This window comes from Punica granatum, chromosome 1, assembly GCF_007655135.1.
Source record: "Punica granatum isolate Tunisia-2019 chromosome 1, ASM765513v2, whole genome shotgun sequence".
Classification (NCBI taxonomy): domain Eukaryota; kingdom Viridiplantae; phylum Streptophyta; class Magnoliopsida; order Myrtales; family Lythraceae; genus Punica; species Punica granatum.
Genome location: NC_045127.1, coordinates 51520386 through 51544466, shown reverse-complemented (window position 1 = coordinate 51544466; position 24081 = coordinate 51520386). Strand labels below are relative to the sequence as shown.

At 40.4% G+C, this 24081-nt stretch overlaps 4 protein-coding genes across 4 annotated transcripts; 2 read left to right on the top strand and 2 right to left on the bottom strand.

Annotated features, from left to right (window-relative positions):
• Nucleotides 1–2793: 2793 nt before the first annotated feature.
• Nucleotides 2794–5376, top strand: LOC116207535 (two-component response regulator ARR11-like). The gene is made up of 6 exons (XM_031540521.1): nucleotides 2794–2911; nucleotides 3245–3442; nucleotides 3581–3991; nucleotides 4142–4233; nucleotides 4405–5109; nucleotides 5308–5376. Exons 1-6 carry the CDS (start codon nucleotides 2794–2796, stop codon nucleotides 5374–5376), a joined length of 1593 nt encoding a protein of 530 aa, XP_031396381.1.
• Nucleotides 5377–8259: 2883 nt separating this feature from the next.
• LOC116201341 (protein TRIGALACTOSYLDIACYLGLYCEROL 3, chloroplastic) lies at nucleotides 8260–12070 on the top strand. The gene is made up of 10 exons (XM_031532556.1): nucleotides 8260–8827; nucleotides 9240–9368; nucleotides 9566–9661; nucleotides 9743–9820; nucleotides 9943–10004; nucleotides 10097–10172; nucleotides 10505–10612; nucleotides 10951–11129; nucleotides 11221–11305; nucleotides 11598–12070. Exons 1-10 carry the CDS (start codon nucleotides 8621–8623, stop codon nucleotides 11634–11636), a joined length of 1059 nt encoding a protein of 352 aa, XP_031388416.1. The 5' UTR covers nucleotides 8260–8620; the 3' UTR covers nucleotides 11637–12070.
• A 116-nt stretch (nucleotides 12071–12186) lies between these two features.
• Nucleotides 12187–14933, bottom strand: LOC116201325 (receptor-like protein CLAVATA2). Its single transcript, XM_031532531.1, has one exon. It carries the CDS (start codon nucleotides 14535–14537, stop codon nucleotides 12345–12347), a length of 2193 nt encoding a protein of 730 aa, XP_031388391.1. The 5' UTR covers nucleotides 14538–14933; the 3' UTR covers nucleotides 12187–12344.
• A 195-nt stretch (nucleotides 14934–15128) lies between these two features.
• Nucleotides 15129–18417, bottom strand: LOC116201333 (probable glycosyltransferase At5g20260). Its single transcript, XM_031532544.1, has 4 exons — nucleotides 17984–18417; nucleotides 17735–17898; nucleotides 16446–16800; nucleotides 15129–16318 (listed from the first exon to the last, which is right to left on the bottom strand). Exons 1-4 carry the CDS (start codon nucleotides 18278–18280, stop codon nucleotides 15647–15649), a joined length of 1488 nt encoding a protein of 495 aa, XP_031388404.1. The 5' UTR covers nucleotides 18281–18417; the 3' UTR covers nucleotides 15129–15646.
• Nucleotides 18418–24081: the final 5664 nt, after the last annotated feature.

Below are 24081 nucleotides of genomic sequence, written 5' to 3'. Positions count from 1 at the left end.
CAAACAATGGACCTCCAATTTCATTCATGGGAAAGCACAAAATCCGCTCGGATCAATGAAACAAAATACAAGAAGCAATCGGCGAGCATACATGTATACAAAGATACTCAAAGGACCAAATCAGCAAGCTTTGCTTACATAATCAAAGGAGAATATCATATGGGCGAATAATAGAGGAGATTTGATGAAACCACAAACTATCCTCGTCAAATTACGACAAGAAAACAAAGAGGAGATGGGCGAAACCAAAGACGAGATGGGTGAAATCAAGGAGGAGACAAGGAGCTATACCTGAAACGAGCAAAAGGAGCAGCCAACGGAGAGGATGCGAGGTGCTGGTGACGGAGAAGAAGCAGGGGCAACGAAGAAGAGGCAGGAGGGACAGAGAAGAAGTAGGGTGACGATGGATTGTCATGCAAATAAAATTTATTGACTAAAGTGAGAGGTCATGGATGATGATTGCCTTCATTTCTTCCGCAAGTGACAATGGAGGGTCCTATTGACAACTTACTTGCAAACAATTTGATGGGCCACTTGGCCATGCTTATATATAGGGGTTTTCAGGGCATGCATGAGGAGAGAGAAAAGAAAAAGAATAGGAACGTAAGAACATACATGAAAGAATATATTTAATGTTCTATTGCATGAGAAATCTTCAAACATGAAGAAGTTACGTATTCTCAAATTAGCGAATTTTGTTATTTGATAAACGCATTATCACACATCAACACGGGGCAAAAAGTGGGAGTCGTCTACTCTCATAAGTTAGGAGAATGGAAGACTAGGGTAAATGGGGCAATTTTGTCAAAAAAATATAAAAAGGAGGATTCCTACCCTATTTAGACACCTCCTCCTCGCGGGAAAGTACATTACTACTAGATTGGAAATGTATATTATATTTGGCATTCACTTTCCTAGCAAAATTTTGCAACCAAACACAATAATTTAATGGATCCAAAGAATTTAAGTGCATTTAGATTCAAAATTAAAATAATTTTAGTTTTGATTTTGATTTTGATTGTGGAAAATGATAAATGAGATGTGATTATAAATTTGACTTAGAAAACGTGTGTTTTTGTTGTGTAGTGTGTTGAGTTAAAGTTAAAGTTAAAATTTTTGACTTGGAAAATGTGTGTTTTTGTTGTGTAGTGTGTTGAGTTAAAGTTAAATTAAAGTTAAAATTAAGGAGCCGTTTGGATTCATAGTTAAAGTTACTTTGATTTTGATTTTAATTTTAATTGTGAAAAAGGACAAATGAGATGTGATTATAAATTTGACTTGGGAAACGTGTATTTTTGTTGCGTAGTGTGTTGAGTTAAAGTTTCGTTACTAGACGAAAGCGTGGGCTACTGTACTATACCCACTTATGTGGATTTATTGTTGTGGGTATGGACCAGAAATTTTGAGGAGGTAATTGTTATGAAACATTGTGAATCTGATTACAACGTGTTGATTAATAACAATTTGCAAATTTATTCTACTGAAAAAAAAATGTGCCGAAAAGAATTTGCAACGTCAGAGGCTTATACTACGTCTAAAACAATGCAGCAACTATTTGAAAAGGGGCCAAAAAAATAATCTTTCGCGTCCAAAGAAAGACTAATGTTCCTTTCACCAGTAAATTGAGGGGGGAATCGACCTCCTAAAATTTGGACGTAGGTTCTAAGTAAACTTACATCATATTCTTTAAATTTTGATAAAATTCCTTATATTTCTCTAATCTGATTAACGAAAAAATATTTTCTTATTCGTCTTCTCAAAAATCTTGCTTTCCTTATGTTCAAATTCTGAATCCGTCTCTTTCAGTGTTTCTAAGTTTTTAGTAGAGAGAGACACACAAATTCAAGTTCCAGAATGACACCGAATGGTGGGGTTTGGAGGGGTGCGACGGGATGGCGTTTTGAAATCCCATGTTCGACTATTCATTTTTTGAGGAGGGGGCTGAAATTATTCTTTTTTTCTAATGCAAAAAAAAGGAAATTAATTTTGGCCCACCGATTCTTTCGTTCATTCTTTCCTAATTCTCTTGTGCTGTGCTGCTCTCTTCCTCCTCTCTCTGAAGCGGCTTCTCTTTTTTAGAGAAGCAAAGATAAACGCAACTGAAAAGGGGATATAATGCAGTGACTAACACCCTTACCTGGTAACCTAGAGGTTCTAGATTCAATTCTCATCAGTGAGACTATCCGTGTTCTTTTTTTTAGATTTTATTTCTATTTTTTGTATTAGACTATAAACCTCCTATTGTAATCGAAAAAGAGAAACGCAGCTATGCTTGCTATTGCACCTCTAATTGCTTGAGGAAAAAGAGACAGGATTAACAAAAATAATATTTTTAGATTATTTTTTCTTTATTTTTGAGCAAGACCACCGCGTACACATCGGGGATTCTATGTCGCAATTCCTCCCCCCCCTACATACGGTACGGTGTGATTTTTTCACTATTAGCAAGAAATTTCCTGTTCTGACGACGGTCAAAGCTAGGTCAAAGTATCAAAGAGTTACAAACCCTCGACTGAACAGGAAATATCTTATGTAATCTCGTTCATTGCCCCAAACAAGAAATCTCTTTATAACCTCATAGGAATCTCCCACTTCCGCTCTAAACCTTCCCATTCTTCTGTTTCACTGAAATTAGGTATTTCCTGTTCCGTGCTTCCTCCACCTTTCCCCACTTCTTGGGTTTTTATATAAACCTTCTTCATCTGTCGGAGAAAGTCGATCATCCATCACTTTCTTGGCCCGTCGATAATCTTGGTGAAAGACAAAGCAATGTCGAAAGAGAGCTCTACGGAGATGGCGGATCGGCTCCCCGGCCAGTTTGCTTTGGGTTTAAGGGTTCTATTGGTGGACAATAATCTCAAGTACCTCGAACTTCTCCAGAACAAGCTGCAACATGAGTGCAAGCACAAAGGTATGTGCATCACAATATCGACATATAGATGTTAAAATGCATTATACGTAATTCTATGTTGCGTCGCTGCTACATCCGACTTTCTGGGATGCCATATGATTTAGTCGCTTCTGCCGGCCCAAATTATTTTCCTTGTATTTATGCGTGATGACGATTCACCCTATTGACGCTAGGGTTTGTGATCTCCTTCGATAGTAGGACCTCTGCCGCTTATTACACGCACTTATATACCAATAATTAAAAAAAAATAAAATCATTATGTTTCGGTAGTTTTTTTTTTCAGTAGTAAATTATTATGTTTCGATACTGTCGATATTGTATAATGCTTCTCAGTGATCGCACTTACTAAAAGTCGGAATTTTGTTTTTATTTCAGTAACTACGTGCACGGGAGTGAAGGAGGCATTATCTTTGCTGCTAGAGAATAAGGACGGATTCGACATCATCTTGACCGAATTTCACATGCCCGACATGGATGGCCTTCAACTCCTGGACTCAATCCGGGACATCGGTGATCACCTTCCCGTTGTGTGTAAGTCCCTTGTCATAATTTTCCAAAATCAATTTCCAATAGATATATATCATGTATATGTGCATATACATACATACACCCTGACGGACACGTATCCTAAATAAAATATTCGTCTTATGGGTATTGCATGCTTGTTAGTGTTCTCGGAAGACCAGGACATGGCTGTTGTGAAACAAGGGTTTGAGAAGGGGGCTTGTGATTTCCTGGTTAAACCGATTCGAGACGAGGACCTGAAGATGATTTGGAAGTACGTTCTTCTTTTTAGGCTCAAGAAGGAGGGCATCGTTAACAATGTCATCACCGAAGTTAATAATCAGCAGGCTGAAAGATCTGAGTCCGTGCATCAGTCCTCGTCTGATGACACAGTAACTCACCGGAGGGAAGGAAGCCCAGCGAAGAGAAGGAATTGGGATAGTGTTGATCAAGACGATGAAGCGAAAGACAATAAGGACATCAAAGCCACTCCATCGAAGAAGCCGCGAGTGCATTGGACATCAGAACTCCAACAGAAGTTTGTCGAGGCCATCGAGAGAATCGACAGAAGGAAGAGTACGAATCATTTTAATTAGATATGCATCCTCATCTCGAGTTATTAACTTTATTTTATATCCAAATTATTAACTGCTACATTATCTTAATTACGTGAATATCGTATGTCAGATCCAGATGCACGATTCAGACCCGTCGATGGATTAGGAGAGGTACAAGTAGTTCCGAAGGATATTTTGGACGAGATGCGAAAGATGGGCGTTACCGGGCTTACCAGACAGAATGTTTCCAGCCACCTTCAGGTGATTTTAGCTCTTGCTCCTCTTTATTCTCTAATTGACTATCTAATTTAGAAATTGGACGCATTCTTTATTAATCTCTCTGTTCATTGAATTATAAGTAAATCATGTTATGATCTTATTCAATACCATGCACATAGCTTACATTAATACGGGTGGACTTTGTCTTTGTAGAAACACCGGACAAACAAGAAGAAGCAAGGGGAATCCTTGGAGCTACGGACCAGGCACCCTGGCCTCAGTACGACCAATTACTCAAGCCCTGGCCAATACTCATCTCCATCAATCGGGTCGAATGCTGCACCTCTAACTGCTCCTAATCATCATCTCTATTCTCGGAACTTCTCAATGCCAAACAACTACTTCTCGATCGGCCAACCAGTGGGTCCACTTCCCATAGGCCCGATGGCCCAGCAGCTCACATTACCGCTCAACCATATTCAATCACCTCTCTGGAGCTCAAGCCTCCACCATGTTATCGGGTCGGCCACCCCGGCAAACCTGCAGTTCATGAGGCCTCCCTCCATCTTTGGAAACCAAAATCAAGAATTGATTCCAGGTCCTCATTTGGTCAACCAGTCAACGACTGATCAACGTCAGTTCATCGCAGCCTGCCCATACGGAAGTGAATCCCCCTGTGTCAGCAATTGCCCTCAGGAACCGGAACCGCCCAATATCATCAATTCCACCCTCCCGATCCATCAAAGCTTCAACAATTACGGAGTTCAAGATGCTGCACTTCAGATTCCAACAGCAGAGCTAAACGTTCCTTCATATCCCTCTCAGCACACGGACGTCGGCTCTGGGACCACTGCAGCAACTCAACAAGAGGCAAGCTTTAACGTGCAAAGCTTCGTAGCACCTACGAGTCTAAATCAAGTTAGTCATCTCATCTCTTTATTGTCCGAATTTCTCGTTGAGTTATTGATATAAGTTCCTTCCGTTCCGACACGATAACTTAGCTTACTATTCGTAAGAAAAGATAGGATGGTTAATTTGTTCAACTGATTAAGTGCCACTTGTTAGACAAGATCATCAATACGTGTGGAAGCTAATTAGTTCCCTTTTTCCATGCAGCTGACCGACATTGGACCACTTGGCTTCGAAGATCTTGATCTGCCGTGGTTCGAACCCATAGAGTGGTAATTAGGGAAGATAAAATGCCCAAGGAAGCATTCGAGTTTTACTTCACGCAACTCCTAACTGTACAAGTACTTCAGAACCCTGAGAGCAGTATATTTTTATTTTATTTTTAAGTTCCAAACTATTCAACGCTGAATTGTACGTTTGAAAATAAGGTCTACTTTAATTTGAATGAGAAATTTTGAGGTATTTTTGCCTTCACGTGATATATGTGCGTATATATATATAATAGAATTATTAATTGGTGATCTTGTTCATATTATTATCCATTACACATACTGTTTAAATATGCGCGGGACTTTCCTTGAGTTGTTTCTCTGTTGATGAATAGGCAGTATCAATTGTGAAAACATCAGGCCTTAATGAGTAATGCCTTTCCATTTTTTTTGTTTTTGGGGCCAATATTAATTACACGCAAGTCTCTCTCATTCGAGTCACATGAATAGTTCACGCATATGAATGTTGTGTGGATCTCATGCATAATTTCACCGCACATAATATAACACACACAATTTTTATAGTTGAACTTGATTATAAAATAAGCAATTATCTTCATTTCACTATCACATTTGCATACCATCTCTAAACTGTTACACAGTGATCCTCATATTGACAAATTGGAGTTGTCTTGGATTTATGATCTCTTGCCCATTCGATACCCTAAAAATATTGCTTTTCTTTTCTTTTTTTCCTTGGGCCTCCAAGAGTGAAAAATATTGCTTGTCTTCACTCTTTCGGCTCCCATAAAAGAGTGAAAAAACTACTAGCTTCACTGGGAGCCGAAAGAGTGAAGACAGAGCACGGAGAGACGAACAGAGGCTCAGAGCTGAAGTGAAGGAGTCGGAGCAACTGCTGCACCACAGAGTGACGGAGAGGAGCCAAGGAGAGGCACGCGAGAGGCTTGCAGCCGAGCACGGCGAGCATAGGTGGTGAGAATGTCGAGCTAAAGAGGAGCCGAGGAGGAGAGGTGAGAGGGAGAGGCTGAGCCTCAGCCGAGGCCCGAGGGGGAGAGGCGAGAGCAGAGGCGTGGCCATTAATTTCTGAAACCCTAATTTTAAATTTGCCCCTTTTTTATTTTTTAATAATTTCGGATTTCGGTTCAGTTTGATCTCACGACCTTGGAAACCGAATCTGAACCGACATTAGCTATTCGGTTTCGGTTTGGTTTGAAACCGAACATGTCAGGGCAGAAATTGAATCAGAAACCGATATATTTCAATTTGACTCAGATTGAGTTTGGTGTAGACCGAATTATGGACAGCCCTAGTTGCTAGCTCTACGGATCTTGGGTATCATGAATGCACCCAGTCAACATGCATAGGAAGTGTCGTGTTGCTGGCTAGTGTGGAATTGACAAAAAAAGTTGTCATTATCTTAATTTATTTGATAATTGGCTTATGGAGTTATACAATTCTCTTACTTGCAGTGATCGACCACTTGTACAGTATAAAGAATGTATTGCTTGAACATTATTGGTGCGTTTAGTTTCAGAGTTAAAGTAACTTTGATTTTGATTGTGGAAAATAACAAAATATTGTGTAGTGTGTTGAGTTAAAATTAAAGTTAAAATTTTTGACTTGGGAGATGTGTATTTTTGTTGTGTAGTGAGTTGAGTTAAAGTTAAAATTAAATTTTTTATGATTTTAACCCTGAAAACAAACGGGCCATATATGACTTATTAATTAGTCCACTGTTTTCAAAATTTTGTAGCTTCCCAGTTGATGATATGAGTTGGAAATCAATTGCCAGCAGGCGTAGATCAGGATTTGAATCGAGGGAAGGAACATAGGAAGAGAATTTTATAATTTGGGGACAAGTTTTAGTAATTTCATGAACAATAGTTAATGAAAAGTCTATATATATATATATATATATAAATTCCCTTATAACATCAAAATTTTATGAGATAAAAATATTACTTAAAACCGAACCACCAGTTGTCCTTTTGGTGGCTTTTTTGAAGCCAAATGCAGGGAAAGAACCTGCAAATCATTCTTAAACATCAATTGAGCATTACGGTTTACACCTCTAAATAGCATTCATGTCAACATTTTTTTTTTGTTGCTTTGAATGTCGACATTCTCATTAAGTACTAAAGAATACCGAAATCCGAAAACAAATAACAACTTCTAAACAATCTAATATGAAAGTCCAACAATTTAATTAATATTAGGACTCAAAAATGTGATATTAAGAATATCAAGCGGGAGTGTATATATATAAAAGGTATATACTCTAATTTTGAGCAAATTCAAATATCACTGGTTTATTTCAATCGGAGACTTTTGTTATTTTGGTCGGCTTTCTCTGGTCTTGAATACTATCCAAAAATCATTTGAGGAGAAGAAAAAATCAAAATTCTATAATTAGGTGGATACGAGATTTTTGTTTTGAGTTTTTCATACACCACTAATTCTCTATTTGGATCGAGGTACTAGAGAGAAAGGGAGAGGATTTCATATAGGAATTTCTTTCCCACCATTTCCCTCCTATTTAAATAAAGCATAATATGAAATCAAATCTTGTGTGCAGTGACACTTGGCGATTTGAAACCAAGAGATCCAGATTCAATGTAATCCAATAGAGTTGAAGTGGTAATTAAAGAGTGTGAAAGCGAGTACTTCCTATTAAGCAATTTGCACACCCGTGACAGACTAACTTGTTCAGCAGGTTTGTAAGGTATTCATGTGGACCGTCAGTCGGGCGAAGTCTAGACCCCTCATCATTAAAAAAGAAAAAAAAAAACAAAAAAACAGTTATGGGGTCTATTTGGGCTTTTGCATTGGGCCTGTGATGGAACCCACCTCCAAAAAAAGGCGAACCCATCTCTCTACCTTCTCCATTTCCGTCATGATAAAGAGGACGGCAAGAACCTCAGCAGGCCACTGTTCCAATTCCATACATCATCAACCTCGATGCATCACGCAATTCACATGCAAGAATAAGGGGGGGAGAGAGAGAGAGAGAGAGAGAGGAAACCTCCATTAAGCTTCCCACGGTCCTCTCTAGCCGTCTTAATTTACTCATTTTCTCAGTCATTGATAATTGGTATTGGTAAAGGCGAAAGCTTGCTTCGCTTCCATCATCTTCTCTAGTCTTGCATGATTACCGATCCGCAGCTTCAACACCCACTGACCTTCTGCACCACAAATGTGAGGCTCGATCGGTTTATGACTCTCAGCTTGAGGTTTCCCATCTCCGCCGTTGCAAGTCTCCCTGACCCAGAAGCTGAATTTTCCCGGAGAGGATGATTCTGGGGTCAGGTCGTTCTATCCTACTCCCTCCGGCCACGTACGGCGGTTCCTCTCGGCCTGGTGGGTTCCCCACTTTCAGCTCAAAATCCTCGAATTCGGGTTCCTACGACCGGAGGAAGGAGACGAGAAAGGCTGTCTGCGCCTGCACGGCTCCCCCTGCCAATGTCCAGAGTGATGGTTTCTCTGCGACCAAATTCAATGTAAATATCGGGTTCTTATCTTCGAATTCATTTCCCTGAAAAGCTAATTGCTTGCTCTAACAATCCGTTTTGGATTCGCGAAGTGGAATTTGCCCCGAGTGTAATTGCTGAGATTTATAAGCAGCATGGCCGCAGATGTTTTACATTGGTCTTATCAGTTAAACTGAGCTTTCAGTCTGCTTAATGTGATTAAAGCTTCAGGTTATCTTTCAATCTAAGTTTTCCGTCTTTGTTATATGCCTAGTTCATTGAGCACGAGGAAAAATCGATTTAAGGAGCCTCGAACTAAGCTGCCCAAGCTTTTATTTTAGTCATAATTGCATAAGAAGCTGCATGTACTGCATTTCCAGAAGTGTGTTCCTACAATATAGTTCTTGATGTGGCGACTTCTGTCTATGAATCCTCCTCTTAGGGCCAATCAAGAGCTGCGGACTATGGCATGTTTCGCGAGCCTGAGGATGACTCTGATGTGCTCATCGAGTGCAGAGACGTGTACAAGTCGTTTGGTGAGAAGCATATATTAAGAGGTGTGAGCTTCAAGGTGATTGTTTATAATTTATTTATTTGTTTCAAGTAGTAAGGTTATATTCTAAACAGACAGTGGATCAGGATATTAAGGATGCATTTTGACTCGAGCAGTCAAGTCGCTGTTTCTAGAATTGTGAATCAGCTTGCTGTGATTGATGATGTAAGGTAGGAGAAATGTCTTATCATATACTCGTTGGAAATTTTGTGTAGATTAGGCATGGGGAAGCTGTGGGAATCATTGGCCCTTCAGGCACAGGGAAATCGACCATTCTAAAGATAATGGCTGGACTTCTTGCTCCTGACAAGGTTAGCAGAGTGGGTTCAAACCAGCTATTGCTTTGACTTTGGAAAGCTTCAGTTATTGAATCAGTTGGTTTCTGTGAGCAGGGTGAGGTTTTTATTCGTGGTCGGAAGAGGGACGGCTTGATAAGCGATGAGGAAATTTCTGGTCTTCGAATTGGTTTGGTAGGTGTCTCAATACTTTGAAACTGTGCTTTTATTCTCTTGGATGCTCGTAATCTTAGTTATGATTTTTGTCAAATTATTATTATTATTTATTCTTTTTATTTTTTGTTTTAATCTCCTAGGTGTTTCAAAGTGCGGCTCTCTTTGATTCCCTGACGGTCCGAGAAAATGTTGGCTTTCTTTTGTAAGTTCCCACCTCAAATTTCTCGCTATAGTTTGATCCTTATTCTGATATAAGTGGCAGCTTATACTACTGTATTCTATCTTTTTGCATAGGTACGAACATTCCAGTATGCCCGAGGAACAAATCTCAGAGCTAGTCACAGAAATCTTGGCTGCAGTCGGATTGAAGGTGCACAAAAATAAAACTGCCAATCCTCTATTCAACTGTTTCATACTTCAGCCTAGTCCACATGGCTACTGACATGAAAGGATTGTCACCATCATGTAATAGGTGCAAGGATTATTGCTTGATCATATTACACTTGTGAGGATTACATTATATTTTTCTCAGCTACCCTCACTGTAGTAGTAGAACTGTGTATAGATCACTGTCGTCCACGATCTGTTTCTGAAATTCTCAGACTTAGAAGTGAAGGTTATAATGTCATCAGTGGACAAAACTGTTGCCTTTCTAGTCCTTTCTATCATTGGGCGGATGACTAAGCTAGCAATTCTTTTCAGGGAGTTGAGGATCGCCTGCCCTCGGAATTGTCGGGGGGCATGAAGAAACGAGTGGCCTTAGCTCGTTCTATAATTTTTGACACAACAAAGGATTCAATAGAGCCGGAGGTATAATGTGCAGTTGCTTTTTGACTCCCGAACAAGCTTTCTGATCATGGATGCAGCAGGCTTTGCACATAGTTTTCATGTTATTCACAACTCTTCTCAATACAGTTTTCTGAGGCAAATGCATGTGTAGTATTACATGAATCTTGAATTCCTTTTTAAAGCAAAAACTTAAGAAACACAATGCTTATTAGAGTGGTGGAGAGGCTGTAAAACTCGGGCCAGTAACCTCCATCAGGCTTTCTGATGTTTTGTGCTCATCTCTTACTTGCTGTATGTCCAGCAGAAGTAGGTAAAAGAAATGCTCAGTTTCACTTACTCTAACAGTTAAAATTTTGAAGGTACTGCTGTATGATGAACCCACAGCTGGGCTTGACCCGATTGCATCTACAGTGGTTGAAGACCTAATTCGGTCTGTCCATATGAGAGGGGACGAGGATGCTGCTGGGAAGCCTGGGAAGATTACATCATATGTGGTTGTGACTCACCAACACAGTACCATTCAAAGAGCTGTCGACAGGTTTTGTTACTGCAGAGATATTCTTTAATTGCTGTTTAATGTTCCTCTCATTGGTATATTGAGGCAGTTGCATTATGACATACATGTGTAGGTTGTTGTTTCTTCATGAGGGGAAGGTTGTATGGCAAGGAATGACCCATGAATTTACGACATCCACAAATCCCATCGTGAAGCAGGTAATCCTTCATTTCTTTTCATGAATGAGTTTGAAATATCTGGTCAGCCGTATTTTTGCAAATTTAGATGAAATTAATCAGTATCGAGATTTATGTATGGTTCCACTTGAATTCATATCAGCAGATATGAAATGAAATCCCTACAGGTAATCTATAATCTTGAAATGATATTTTGAATCAATCAGATGATCTTTCTGCAAAGCTGATTAGTAGAATTATTATATTTTGGGTACAGCTGATTCTTTAGATACTCTCACACACTCTGGGCTTTCTGTGTGTGTATTCTTTGCAGTTTGCTTCTGGGAGCTTGGACGGTCCGATAAAATACTAATATGAAATAGACTGCGGCATTATACTGAAGAAAGAGCCAGGGCTATGATTTTTGTATGTCGTGTATAGTTACTAGATTCGTATACATTCACTGAGACATCTACATGAATATAGCCCGACTTCACGAGAAGCGATTTGGCTCAGAGAGGCTTATTCATGATCAGATGATGTACTCTGGTCTCCTTTACCATTGCCTATGGTCGGAAGCTGTACCTTGTCCTCCTTCACCATTGCCCACAGTCGGAAACTGATAGTCAGAAACTCTTTTTTTCAAGTTAGAGATCACGACATAGTCCTTATGACTGATGGGTTGGTGTTATCTGAAACTACATTGATGTTTTAGCTTTTAGAGAGATCAGAAAGGATTCGTCCATACGTGGCCAAATTGACACATGGCTGATATATTGACAAGTGCTGATTTTTATATTTGCTCCAGCTAGACTTTTTATCTCATCGCTGCACGAAATGTCATGCGGTTTCTTCTCAGCACGCGTTTAAATAGGCAAAATTCATCTTGTGAAAGCACTGTGGCATATCTAATTCCAGCAGGCTGAGAATAAATTAAGAACGCTTGCATTCAATGCTGCCATGCGAGGAACCAAGAATGAACTGAAAGCAAAAGGATCGAAAATTACGGCAAGAAACCTCAACTGCTAACTTAAAGGAAGGGGAATATACATTACATGGTTTTGTGCTATTGAGCACGGAATCAGAATTTGGTCTCGAGTATGTATCTTCTTGCTCGAGCTGAGCAGAAAAGGGAAAGACTGCCGAAGTAAAAACTTACAAAAGCACTTAAACAAAACACCCAAAGTGAGATTGGACCTTCAACCATTTCTTCCCGGAGATTCTTGTCGGGCTCTGCCGGACGGTCTTCCTTGCTGCACCCACCACTTGAAGACTCCACGCACAGATTCGGGTTTCCAGCAAATGCCCCCGGGAACCTCCAATACCCCTGCTTCTTCGAAACGAACCCAGAGAAACAGTTGTATGACAAGTTCAATAGCGTCAGATTCCGGAGGCTGGAAAGATTTCCTGGAATTGGACCTGACAAGGAATTATGCGACAAATCCAATGCCCTCAAACTGCTCAGCTTCTCTAAACCGGGAACATTGCCATTCAAGAAATTGTATGACAAATTCAAGTATTCCAGGCCTTGTAGTCCAAACAAACCAGCTGGGATTGCTCCATGGAGCATATTATTAGACAAATCGATCCCGACTGCTGAATATAGATCGTAACTGAGATTTACTTCATTTATATCAGCAACAAGCATGTGAACTTTGATTCCAGCATTTCTAGCATCAGCAGGGGGGCCATTAGCTTGTCGTCTAATGATATCTCTGAAGTTGAAATATACGCTAATATTGAAGTTCCCCTCCGGTATGAAGCCGGAGAAATTATTTCCTGAGAAATCCATCATCTCAATTGCTTGAAACGTGAACAGCCAACTTGGGAGATTCCCACTGAACTTATTCCGAGCCAAGGAGAGATACCTCAGGTTCGACCATTTTGTTATTGCATCATTCAAAGTTCCAGAGAGATTGTTAGAGCTCAAATCCACAACTTCAAGTGATTTCCACCCTGCCAAAGTCTGCGGTATTTCACCAGCGATCCTGTTGTTGCTAAGATCCAGGATCTTCAGACTATTGAGAGCATCAAGCTCGGGTTGGATTTCACCTGAAAGATTGTTGTTATTCAGGACCAATGCAAGCAACTGGAAACAGCCAACAATATTCAGAGGAACTGAACCAGACAATGCATTGTGAGAGAGATCGATGACTTGAAGGTAGGTCAGGTTTCCAATCCTTGATGGTATCTCCCCGGTAAGAAGATTGTGTGAAAGAAACAAAGCCTGCAAGCTTTTCAGCTCCGTAATCTTCGAAGATATTTCACCAGAGAACTGGTTGTGAGATAAGTCGAGAAGAATCAAGCCTTTCTCAGTAGCCTTGGCGATTTTACTTGGGAGACTTCCCACCAAATCATTATTACTCAAGTCCAACACAAGAAGCTTCTCCGAAAACACAAGCCCGGGAGAAACCTTATAGCTCAGGTGATTGAAGGACAGGTTCAGATGTGTCAAGACTTCGAGTGAAGCAATACATGTAGGAATTCCTCCAACAATAGAATTATCTCCTAAATTCAGAACCTTCAGCGATTTCGAGGCTGCCGAGAAACATGGCAAAGTGCCAGAAAACAAGTTAGACCCGAGATTGAGGATCTCCAACTGCTGCTGAAAATCACGCAGGTCACCCCCTAAATTGTTCTTCTCCACGTTTAAGTACCTCAGAGATTTCGAGTACAGTAAGCTGTCAGGAATCTCGCCCTGGAAAGAATTGAAGCTGAGGTCGAGCCTCTCCAACTGGGCCGAAAAATTACCAATCCATGGCGGCAAGAGACCGCCCAAATCTCCATTCCCATTCAAACTAAGCTGCTTCAGGTTTCCTAGGCTGCTAATTGTGTCGGGCAAAGCACCGGATAACTGGTTACGACTAAGATCAAGGACCTCCAGACTACGGAGTGAGCCAAAACATGGAGGGATTGGACCAGCAAGGTTGTTGAAAGACAAATCCAGGGACTTCACAAGGGAGACAGTGCACAGGGTGGGGTGGATTTTCCCAGACAGGTTCATCCCAGTGAGGTTAAGGGAGAGTACCCTTCCACCGGGACTCGAACAGGCAACTCCAGTCCAGTTGGTGCAATCAGACCCTGACCAGGTCAGCAGACTCTGGCTCGGGTCTTGCACCGACGACCTGAACGCCAAGAGCGAGGCCTTATCAACGGGGTCAAGAACCACCGACCCACAAGGGTTTAAGCTCAGCAGCAACATAAACAACAATAACAGCATAAGTGGCTCCGGATGTCTAAAGGGGTCAGAATCAGAGACCCATTTGTCCTCCATTAGCAAAAGTACGAGCTTTACACAGAGAGAGAAGCGTAGAGAGGAGGGGACCACGAAAGCAGCAACCTTGAGGTGAAGCACTACATGGGTGAGGATGCCAAACCCAGCTCAGGAGCAAGCATTCGAGACCTGTGAAGCAGATTCAAGCAGGGAAGAGACAGAGCATGGAGAGAGAAGTGGGAAGGGGGAAGAAGAGAGAGAGAGAGAGAGAGAGAGAGAGAGAGACTCGCACAGAGAATGGTAAGAGCTGCAACGTGAAGGAAGTAGGTTCAGGGAATAAGAGCAGCAGCACTCACAGACATTCTCACTCTCTCTCTCTCTCTCGCTCGCTCTTTTTCCTTATGCACTAACAAAAATTCTCCATTAAAGCTCATTCCATAGAGCTTTGAAACGAAAAGCAGAAAAGAAAAAGCTTCTTTCTTTATATTTATCTCTCTCTCTCTCTCTCTCTCTATCTGTCCGCTTTTTCTTTCCTCTCCCAGACAAGACCGAGACCCAGTTTGCTGTCATTATTCTGTTCGAAAAGGTGACTCCATAGTCCATATAATCATGGCCTTTTTCATTCTTTTCATACTGCTATAATTCGACACGTTTCCATCCAAAAAAAAAAAAAAAACACAGAGAGACACGAACAATTAACAAACACAGTTTCTTTACTATCGTGGCGAGGCAGCATCCCAATCGTTCGAGATTTTCATCGGGCCTGTCTCAAATGGGCCAAAAAGTTGCAGCCCTGTAACTGACTTACGATAACAAAAACAGCAGGCGATGCCGATCCGAATACGGGGCGCGTCGCATCCGTCTGTGTACAATACGGGGCACGAGTCTAAGACGGGGGTTATCGCATGTTCAGCTGTCATTATGTTGTTGTCGAGCCAACATCGAAGACTCAAAATCGAAGGCCTATCAAAAAATAGTTCGATATTGAAGTGAATAAAACCTTGGCCAAGAGGCCCAAGAGTCAAGACCGTATGCATGGCCCGGCGAGGGGCAGTGCTCTGTAGTAAATTAATCGACTATATATGTTGCATTGTGCAATCTCAAGCTTGCGGCATTAGTTACATGCCAGGAGGAGTCAGGTGTCGTGTGGACTTGGAACTCGAACCAACTTAAGATGGTACTGGTAGCCTGATGTTAAGCCTTCTTAGCCAAATAGAGTGCAGCACCATGTGTAGCACATCGAACGGCTTCGCCGGTCGGTTTAGAATAAAATGTCTCCTGACTGTGCTCACTCTCCTCAGCATCTTCCCGTACTCGCGGTCCGGTACGCTCTTTAGGATGGTCTTGATATCGGTGATATTCTGCACTGGTATCTGTACCGAGAACTTGCTCCAGTCTAAGACCTCGTTGAATGGCAGTGAGTAGTGGTCTGAGATGATGACGGGGACGCACCCGACCTGGATCGCCTCGACCAACCTTGGGCTTGCCACCTCGTACCCGCTGGGGCACAGGCAGAACTTGGCCTGGCCCATGAGCCCGAAATAGTCTTGGCCCTTCGGGAGGTACTCGTGGACCTGAAGCTCCCCGTCTCTGTCCTTCCAATGGTCAAGCAAAGCTTTTCGGATCTCCCCGTGTGCCCCGCCGGCGAAGAAGGCCAGGATAGGACGTTCACCAGAGGACTTGTTGCTCGGAAGAGGTGGGACGAGGGTTAGCGCGCCTATGTTCATCTCAGGCAACGCGACGTCTCGGCTGGGCTTGAATTTTTCGGTGGTGTTCGCATTGCATAGCACTCTTATGAAGTACTTGTACAGCTCCGGGTCGTCATGAGAAACCTCCGGGGCCTAAAATTCGACGCTTTAGACAAGTTAGGAACAATATTTACGCAGTTCAGATGTATCGAGTAGATGAATAAAAATAAGTTCAATCCAAATATTATATAGTTAAAAAGAAAGAGATCGAGCATAGTACCCAGTCATGACAGGAAACCATGAAATGGTCGGCGCCGGAGCTGCGGTTCCAGTAAGGGTACTTGTCGGCCACGATGTTTATGTAGTCGGTGACGATCCGGACGAGGCGGTCGCGGTCGTAGGTGGTGATGGGCAGGTAGATGTACTCGACAATGTTGGTCACGCTGACGGGCACGAAGTACGCGTGGGCCTTGTCTGGGCTCTGGGCCAGGAATGGGCTCTGGCCCAATTCAATCTCGTCAATGAACTGCCCCTCAATGCCGTAAATGTGCTTCATGGGCCCAGAGTGCACCAGCGGCCTCTCCCCCTCCTTGTAGGCCCATATCTTAAACCTCTTCACCATCTCTATGTGACTCCTGCAACATTTCCGTATTTGTAACAAACATCAGCCAAATAAATAGATATAGAAACATTGGAATTGCGTGATATGAGACTCATGCAGTCACACGAACATAAACCGTATCGCAGAAGTCAAATTATCCACATGCGTATCTTGCGCGGAGCATACCGAAAGAAACTATTAGAGACACAGAAAGCGTAACCATCCCCCACTGTCTATGAGACATAATTGCACTTCGATTGTCAGCAGTTGAACGAAATCCTAAGCCATGCCCATTGCCATTCATCGTACTGACAAGTACAGTGAGGAAACTAACCACAGTGCATGTCTGACCAGAAATAAGAACAACATGCTCCTCAAGTCAAACCCAAATTATGTGCAAGGAAATTAAGCTAATTAGCTATGTTATAATTGCATACGTAATTGCATCCGTTAATCAGTTTTCTTGATATTACATTCGATCGTAAGAAACCTTTCTCTTCCTTTTGTTTATAGTGAAAATAAAAGATTAAATCACTCCATACCAGTATCTCACTTTCACGAATCGCATATATTCGGTTTCGAAACTAATCTATATCCATGCCAAGAAAAAGAAATATCGGTTTGATTTCCGAGATGCTAAATGTATATTTAAAAGTCTCCTTTGCAAAATTTCTTTGCGATACATCTAATTATGGATACGTGAATAAGAATGTGAGTATGGATCCGTATGCGATGCCATCGCGCGCCTATCATTCATTCACTCCCTACATAAGACGGATTTCTTTAGCATAATTCCCGGAGAAATCCACCGATCTGGAGGACCGAAATTCGTGATAATTATCTTATCACTTCATGAACCGAAAGGCTAGTATGTTTTAATTATGAGATGACCGTGAGATATATTGTAACATGCGGCAAAACATATACTCTTAGCCGAGAAAATTAAGAGAGTGGAAGGGATTGCTTACTGATGAAAGGCATATTGATTCCGGTAAACGGATCCCCTCGGAACATAGGTTTCCTCCCTATCGGAGGTATAATTTCGGGTGCGAACTGCTCTGCGAATGGCTGCACGGGCTTCTGCTAAATCAGCCTCGATCCTTTCCAGACTGCCAGCAATCCTTCCCTTCTTCTGCATGAATAAAAATTCCGAGGACCGACTTAAATCATTAAACAGAATTTAATCATGAAGATGGAATTAACCCCCATGTGCTTACCGTGTTCGTAACCTTTCCCAGTCGGTCTACATTATCATTGGATGGCTGAGTTTTCAGGCCAGTAATGGGAGAGGGTGCTGGTGCTGGCGATGGTGATATACGTGAGGAGCTGAGTCGGGCAATCCCGTGGCGCAAAAGCGAGGAAGAAGAAGAAGAAGAAGAAGAAGGGAGAGTTATGGTGAAAAACTGTTTGTGGCTCACAAATGGAGTCGTACTGAAGAGGCAGAAGAATATGAGAAGTAGAAGAAGAGTGGGAAGGAACACAAACGAAATGACATGGCTGCAACAATTCGCCATTTTCAGTTTCTATATGGGAAGGTTCAATTCCTAGGTTCGTGTCCCCTCGATCTGTCTCTTTGTTTTCTACGGGGTGAACTTTGTAAAATGGACAGAGAGCACGGAGAGGCGAGGCGACAAGCAGGGACGGAGCCAGAATTTTCTCGGGAAAAATAGAGAATTGACATAAGTTGGAGCATTCGTCGTGATCTTAATTACTTACTTCTCTGTACCAGATAAGAAAAGGAAGCGTTTGTCCAAGAATTAATTCTTCATTAATATTTGATATTTAACTTCTTTTTACTGAAAAGGATTTGAAGACAGTCCATGAGGAGGAGGAACTGAAATATTGAGGATGCTGGACATAATTGCATGTATATATATTACATATATTACGGGGTTGGGTTTCCTTCTTAGGGTTTATATGCCAAGCAGGGAAATTTGAAATCTTTACGACTGGAAATAAGGGTGGAATATTCCTCTCGTATTTAATGTTTTCGGGGAAATTAAGGGAAGTGAGTTAATGTTAAGAGAGAGGATATCCTATGATTTTCTTTCCATAATGGTATACATTAATATCCTAATTAATTCTTCAAAACCAAATATTTCATGTATATGGACTCATATCCGAGTCATATGGATATCTTATTGAATCAACTGCAACTTCAATATTTCCTTGTTTATTTAAGTTGACATGACATAAAATTACAGGAAAAAGTACAAAAATCTCCATTGTGATTTGAGATCGGGACAAATTGCACCATAAGTTTTTGTTAGGGGCAATTAGTCCCCAATGGTGTATTATGTTAGACATAAGGGTTACAACATTAGTTTTTTTTCCATTTTCAGTTCTCAATATTTAACATTTTAATCATTTTGATTCTAATTTTTTTTATTTTATCATTCCTACTATCAACTTTTTATTTTGTTTCATTTTAATCCTACAAAGAAAATCAAAAGGGAAGGAGGGGTCGGTGCCTCCAATCGGCAACCCCGACCCCTCCACCGAGGTCGCTGGTACCCACGAAGGACACCGACGACCTCGGTGGAGGGGTTGGGTTTGCCAATTGGCGACTCAGAATCCCTGGTTGATTTTGGGTTGGGATCGCCAATTGGCCGCCCCGACCCCTCCTTCCCTTTCGATTTTCCTTATAGAATTAAAATGAAATAAAATGAAAAGTTTAGGATATGAATGATAAAAGAAAAATATTTAGAATCAAAATGATTAAAAGGTTAAAGATTGAGGACTGAAAATGAAAAAAAAAATTAACGCCGTAACCCCCTATATCTAACGAAATACACCACATGAGAGTTAATTGTCCATAACAAAAACACATTGTGCAATTTGTCCCTATTCCAAACCACATGAGAGTTTTTTTGTACTTTTTTCAAAATTATATTAAGTCTTAAGTCGGTGCTTCTATCATGACTTTGTGTCATGAAAACTCCGCATATAGACCGTAGGATTCACGTGGGTTCCACGTCCACTATCTCATCCTACGGCTCTCACACGGAGAGTTAGTACGGCACAAAGCCATGCTAGAAATTCCCTAAGTCCTATATTGAACATGCTAGAGTACATGTTCAGACAGGTGAGTGTTTTTTTTACATTCTATGACAAGACATGCGCTTATGAACCTATTGATGAAATAATGATTGAATTTCGAATTTCCTGGACTGTACTAAAAATTCTTTCTTTTAATTATACGCACTGATGGACCTATGTTGCTACTCCTACCCCTTAAATGAGGTTTTCAATTACAATATCGATCGACTTGTTTGATCAGCCATGGCTCTCATTTGCAACTTCACTTAATTATAAGGGTGAGGCGAAGAAGTGGCTTATACTTAAATTTTGACAGCATATATCGTGGACAGTTCAAGCCAATATTTGGATATATAAAGATTAAGCTCAATTAATAGACTGAGAACATCTTGTCATCTAATTAAGGAGTGAATTTGATTAATGCAAAAGTATAATTAAGAAGAAGAGAGCAAAAAGGTTGGGCAATGCTGGATTACTTTCGTTTAATGGTAGCCTTCGCAAACGGTTGTGCCATAATAAACAAAAATTCTAGGAAACACTTCACGTACGAGGAGGCTCATTGTAAAACGACACTAAAACTCCCGTGCTCGTGTTGTTGCCGCGTCAACAATAATATTGTTGGAGTCGTGAAAAACGAGTCTTGATCACATGCAAGCCACGAGATCACAAGCCTCGAACTTCCACAAGCAACCTATAAAAAGGGCGGATTGAGATGGGTCTCGATCTCTTACTCCAATATTTAAATGAGAATGTGTATAGAAAAGTAATGAATTGAACTTAAATTTAAGAATACATGAAGATGTATTTATAGAAATTATAGCAAATCTCTAATAGAATATCATAATCAGTATCAAATATTCAGTTGCATACAACAAGTAGATATACTTGCCAAATATATAATTAAAGATAGTATAATATCTCATAAAAATATTGATAGAATATTTTAGAAATATATCAAGTATCAACGATATAATTAATGTACAAGAGATATAAGTAGAGAAATATCATTTCTAGGATTTAATTACCAATTTGGATATATCAAGATGGACCCAAAATAGTACGTCAAACTGAACGAGCGGGTTAATTTTATGATCCCTAACAAATATGATCTTTGTATCGGTCCAAAATCTATAAGATGTGTCGATACAATTATACCAGATTCTCATATGATGGCAACCCTCCTAGAATGCTCCGTTAATTTGTTTATATATATCTCGACACATCCCGTATCAATGAGTCGTATGCACTAGTGTCCCCTTTCAAGCATAATTTTTTGTCCTCTAATTGGAGGCAAGAATATCTTCTTTATGAACGCGTTCTATTATCAATATAAAGAGACTTGCTGATGAGCAAAAGACGCAGTAATACACGTTCTCGCATGATAATTAAGATATTTTAAATTAAAAATTTTATCGTGAAATTATCTGCGTCTGTTTATTTAACTTTTCATTCTATTTTTTTATACTACACTAATACACACATATATATATATATATATGTCTCTTTTCTAACTGAATAAAATAAAGACTTGCTAACGAGTCCTTCACTGTCGCTGATATTTCTCGATTCTTATAAGGACAAGTTATATCATGTGCCCAGAGACAAAGAGAATTTCATCAGGAAGTGATGAGAATTCCCCAATCTGTTTTTCCCCATTAATTCCGATTCCCAGTTCCCACTAAGTCAAATTGTTCCTCAAACCATAATGAAAGCAATTTGAAAAAATTTCCACTGATATTTTCATGCTTCTGAATGCATTTTTTTTTTTTACTAATTCGACATGTTCGGACTTCGCCCGATTAATCCCCGGGCTCCGTAAACCCCCGGCGGCGCACGGAGCGGATAATTACTCCGAAAGTGCTTTGGTGGCCCCAAGAAGATTCGAACTCAAGTCTCGATATAAATTTGAGTGTACATTAATCACTAGGCCGAATCCTTGAGATAATGCCCCCTTTAATTTTTTTATTTAGTTTTTTTTTTAATATTGTCGTTGCCCTCCTCTCTCTCTCTCTTCCTTCCGTTGCCATCCTCTGCTTTGCAGCAGTCCCGCCATTGACGCCCAACTTCAGAGCTCCCATCCCCAGTAGTCTAAGCGAGAATGAAAGGAGGAGGAGGAGGAAGGAAAATGGGATTCTGGGTTTGATTTGATTTGGGTAGTTAGTGTTTTCGGAATTAGCCATAGGGCCCTCGATTTAGAGAAGAAATTGGACTGAGCTCCCATGACGAACCCCCCTGCCCCACGGAACTAAACGAATCAGACAGAAGCTAAGAATGGAGGAGCTATGCGGCGAAACTCACGGCGTCCTCTCGCAAGCTGCCGTGAACCCACTCCCCCGTGAACCTCCACTCCCTCTTTGGAAAAATTACTTGAGTAATACAAAATCTTTTAAATTGTAACGCCGACGGTACAAAATCTTTTTTTTTTGGAATAATTTAGTACAAAATGTATCAAATTGTTTCAATCAAATTCAATTCGTCAATTTTCGCCGACGCCGTGAAGATTTTCTGACGTGGTACGTAACGTGGCAAGTCGTATCCCCGCAAGCTCAAATCTTTTAGCATGATATAACAAATTGGTATAAAACTTTATTAAAATATAACAAATTGGTACAAAATTTTATTAAAATGTATCGAATAGGTACAAAATATTTATTAAAATGTAACGAAATGATATAAATAGCGGAGCAAAGGGGACAATGTTGAAGTAAGTTAATCTGCTTTAAAGCAGCACAATATGGATTGTTTTCCCCATTCGAAAAAGTATTTTAAATAAAATACTTAGTTATGCACTCACCTTTTTAAAATTATTTACTAATTTTAATATATATTATTTAAAATACCCTCCAAATAATTTTACTTAGAATTGCAGGCAATTCAACTAATAATATCATTTTTTTTATAATTAGGATAAATTGCACCAGTGGTCCAAAAAGTTTTACAAATGTTACAATATGGTACAAATAGTTTTTTTGCTACTTAATGGTACACAATCTTTCCAAGTTGTTTCAGTATAGTACATACCGTTATCTCGCGATTGACGCCGTCAAGCCAACGTTGACATGACTCATTACGTGTCAGCACCTTTCTGACGTGGCCGAGCTCAATTTTTCAAACTATTAGCTGTTTTTTGTAGAACGTTACATGATGGTGCAAACTCTTTTGAAATTGTAACTTAATGATATAAAATATTCTATAAAAGTTACATGATTGTGTAAAATATTTTTTTAAGTAACTTAAGGGTTCACGGTAAGATCAAATTAGACACAAATTGTGACAGCTGATGACAGAAAGGAGCGAGAAAGGGCAAGAGATTAGGCAGAAGAGCGGGACTGAGATCATGAGCTTGGGATGAAGATGAGGTGGGGCAATGACGAGATGCGTGCTTGAGCTCGGGTTGGTTCCAGACCATAGAGAAGCCCAAGAACCTGCAGCGGCAGAACTGTAGAAACTCACGGCGGTACTTTGGTCTTGAGCTTGGGTTCCAAGTGGAGAAAGCTGAGACAGAGGAGGTCGGGGCAATAGATCTGATCTTGTGCGAGGGCCAGCAAGTACAAGAGATAGGAATGAGGAGGTATCGGTGCGGTGATGGGATGACGATGAGTTGCTTGCTGGCGGGAGTTGGAATGAAGCAACGTCGCTGCTTCTCTTCTCCTTCCTCAATCTTCCTTCCTCATTCCTCATGGGCTATAGGTAGGGAGAGAATAGAGAGAATGAGGAATGAGTGGATAGAGAGATCTGGGTGGGGAGAAGAGAGTGAGGACGTGAGAGAGAGAGAGAGAGAAAGAGGAGAGAGAACAGAGAGAGTGGACAGACGTATAAGAGAGAAAATATTTTTTTAATTGAGAGAGAAAGAGAGGACAGTGATCCGTAATAAGCCACGTCAGCATCGAACTAATGGCGTCAAGCAAGAGATGACGGAATGCACTACATTGAAACGGTTTTGAAACTTAATGTAACAATAAGTTACAAAAAAAACTTTTTGGACCAACGTGTAATCCTTATGAAACTTTTTGGACCATTGGTGCAATTAACAAAAAAAAATCTATGTTTGGGTGTTATCATGCCTCAGTTATCTTTTTCTATATTTTACGTCTCTTAAAACATAAAAAAAAAATTGAATAATTTCAGGAATTATAATGAAGTTATATATAATGAAGTCATAGTAAGAGAAAAAATTGATTTTAGTCCTCAAATTTTTTTAAGTTCTACACTTATTTTTAGGCTGAATCTAATTCTTAACATTCGCTAATGATCCTACTATTATTTTAAAATTTAA